This window comes from Aplysia californica, unplaced genomic scaffold (genome assembly GCF_000002075.1).
Source record: "Aplysia californica isolate F4 #8 unplaced genomic scaffold, AplCal3.0 scaffold00111, whole genome shotgun sequence".
NCBI lineage: Eukaryota > Metazoa > Mollusca > Gastropoda > Aplysiida > Aplysiidae > Aplysia > Aplysia californica.
In genome coordinates, this window is record NW_004797381.1 from 1,304,186 (window position 1) to 1,307,620 (window position 3,435).

General features: G+C 37.8%; 1 protein-coding gene across 1 annotated transcript in view; it reads left to right on the forward strand.

Annotated features, from left to right (window-relative positions):
• The window catches only part of LOC101858929, a gene marked incomplete at its 5' end in the record, with an annotated part of 29,160 nt that overhangs the window by 21,922 nt on the left and 3,803 nt on the right, over positions 1 to 3,435 (forward strand). Inside the window, 2 exon segments of the mRNA XM_013081008.2 lie at positions 130 to 330; positions 2,875 to 3,013. Coding sequence (XP_012936462.2) covers positions 161 to 330; positions 2,875 to 3,013 — 309 coding nt within the window.

A 3,435-nucleotide genomic window follows, 5' to 3' on the forward strand; every position in this document is an offset into this window, starting at 1 on the left:
ACCGAGAGAGAGAGAGAGAGAGAGAGAGAGAGAGAGAGAGAGAGAGAGAGAGAAGATACTAGTATGATATGATATCGAACATTTATTGTATTTTTAGATTATAACATTGACTGTTCTCGACCCCCACAGCCCTTCTGTGACGAGTTGGAGCTGCCAGGTGATGATGACGTCACAGTCCCGGCGGGCCCTGTACGTGGGCGGGGCTATGCTGTCCTGTTTCCTGCTGACCACCGTGTACCTGAGGGACAACAACAACAGCCCCAACACAGCCTGGACTGTGACAGCACTGACCGAACCGTCGCTGCCAGCTGTTTCCCCCCCAGCTGTTGTGTACGTTGATGGTTCATTTTTAACCCTATCTGTACGCACTGGTGTCATTTTGTACCGCGGGGGTTGTATTCTTCACATACTAAAATGCTTCTAAAACGAATATCTCTGAAACTTTCAGTATTTCTCAAAAAATCATTTGGACAGGCTGCTATTCAAAGCGTACGGATCGGATTAACGAGCAAACTTCCTCTTTGGAAAGTGGTTGCATAGAGTTCCCCACATCGTACGGATACGATAGTAAAACACGACTTACGGATGGGGTTAAAGAATACTTTTTAGATTATGTAGATGTTCTTACCCCTCCCCTCTCCACCCCCCTAAAGAAAGTTTTTAAATAAAATTGATACAATTTGGGGAAAAGAGTGGAAGATGGAACATGATACAATCTTTCTTTAATGCAAATGTTTTTAAGCCCACATCGACAGAGTTTAGAGAAAAAGAAGTTTGTAGAAGATGGAACATGGATACTTTTAAAAAAATGAATATATTATATTGAGAAAATAGGAGACAAATTATACTTCCCCTAATCATTGTATCATGACTTGGACACTTGTTATTTTTCAATCAAAAACTATGATGGAATCAACCAAACAAAATGAATACGCTTTAAAATATCGACTCAAGTTAGATAGTTTAGGAGGAGGGCTTTTGACCCTGCCTGTCAGAACCGACTCGGGCATAGAAGGATACAACATTTGAGCAGAAAGGTAAGATAATTGATAGGCTAAAGAGTATCTCCCTACTTGGGAATCAAAGTCAGGTCTGCTGTGTGCGACAGTGATACGCCTAGCGGCAACACCACAGACACCAGTAGGCTACGTTGATGTTATGATGAGATAGAGTTAAGAGGTGGTCTAGTAGTTAGGAAGTTATTATGGGCTCACAACTGAAAGCTTGTGAGCTCGAATCCCATATGGGGCTTGATATTGCGTCCTTGGGAAATGCACTTTACCCGAATTGTCTTCACTTCACCCAGGTGGGAATGGGTACCCAGTCATAGAAAACGAAATATCTAGATCTAGTTAGTTTGTTAGTATTTGAGTACTTTATCGACTGCTTGCACTTTTTGTCCAGGATGTTGATAATGTTTCTAAGTGTTCCAGGCTCTGCTGGGGATAATCATATACAGACTTCAACATAAGTTAAGGACCACTTGCAAATTTGGCTAAAATTTCCTGAGGATTTCCATGCTGCACGGGGTGGTTTTGTCCCTTTAGGAAGCACTGCGGTATGCATTGTTAACCCATTAACACTTTCAGCTTGCTGTGTTTAGATTGTAAACCCACACAGCTTTTTATTCATCAAGGACATAATAATATATACATTGGTTATACAATAAATGCTGTTTATGCTGATGGTTATTATTGTTATTAAAAGGATTGAAGAGTGATGGAATGAGACTAGATGAGATGTTGGGGAGTGAAATGGAAAAGGATGAAATAAGATAAAGTGAAGTGAGGTGAAAAGGAATGGTGTCGGATTGGATGAGTAGAGCAGGAATGAGATGATGCTGCGGGATGGAAAGGGATGGGATTGGATGAGAGGAGTGAATTAAATAAGATGGGGTGAGATGAAGCTAGACGGAGAGGGATGGGAATAATTTAACGAGATAAGATTTATAGTTTTTAGGCTGCGTGATTTGATACTTTTATAAAGTGACCTTAGACAGGATGCTAGGAGGTTCTAAATGAAAAAGATAGAGGATGGGATTGAAATAGGATGATGTGGGATACAGTTAGTTGATGATTAGATTCAGTAAAGTACAGTGAGACGGAAGATTTTGAAAGAGATGAGTGGGCTGAAAGCTAGACATGTTCTTTATAAGACCGTTTTAATGTGATACTATGTTTTGTGAGACAGTGATAAATTGTTGAAATGTAAACCTAATTTCCTTTGGGAAAATGTGTAACGTACCCATAGATTTCACTTTATGAAACCAATCTTTTGGTGTCTGGTTGTAATTGACATTTCGCTACCTCAGAATTACAAAGTTCTATCTGACATTTTTGGCCTTTTTGAGTATCTAAGACCAAGGGATCAGAAGCAATAAATGCTCTATCTGCTTTCTCACAATAGTAAGATTATTCGGAATCGTTATCAAGACATTCAAAGAATTGTAGTTGAAAAAGCTTGACATTTTGAGAAACTCAATTTTTTAAATATCAAATTTTTCTAAACTAGATAGGCTTACAGAGCAGATAGAACTTTGTAATTCAAAGGTAGCGGTTTGTTTAGTTAATTGGCAGTCACCCTTATACATTTCTGGAGGTTTTGAGATGAAGCAGTTATTTGAATAAAGACACCAAGGACATAATATCTTAAAATTACAGTTCTTAAATTCATTTTGTTTGGTTGATTCCATCATAGTTTTTGATTGAAAAATAACAAGTGTCCAAGTCATGATACAATGATTAGGGGAAGTATAATTTGTCTCCTATTTTCTCAAAACTTCAAAGAATGATTTAGGCACTTGTTGAGTAATTCTGACAATTTACATTCATCTTTTAAAACCCCAAACTATTTCTCTTCTGTCCACTTCCCTAGGCAGGAAAGTGCAGTTTGGCTTGGAAAAAGACATTCCCACAGTTTTCGCGCCGGAGATCCTGAGTCTACTGCGAGACCCAAGCTACAACATCTGTTGGATGATGACTTTTCTTACTGTAGACGGCAGGCACCCTTTGTGGTAGGCTAAAGGAAACAGTAGTTCTTTAATGTTTGCTGATGATGCTTTTCGTTGATGATGCTGTTCGTTGATGATGCTGTTTGGTGATATTATTGTTTTTGCTGTTGGTGTTGTTGTTATGATTGAAAAGTCTCATTTATAGACATTAAGAACCTTTTTTAGAATTAGAATGACGTGTTGTTGCTGTTGTTGTTTATGTGGCTGATTATTTGTTTGTTGATGTTCTTGTCTTGTGTTATTGCTATTGTTGTTTTCTGCTGCTGTTGAATATAATATAAATACAGAGTAGACTTCAAGCACCATTCATGGTATCTTTGAAAAGTTGTTTTTACTATTTTGTTCATTGGTTGCTGTTTTTTCAACAGAGGTACTTAATAATGATATGATAATTATTATTATTGATGTTATTATTATTATTATTA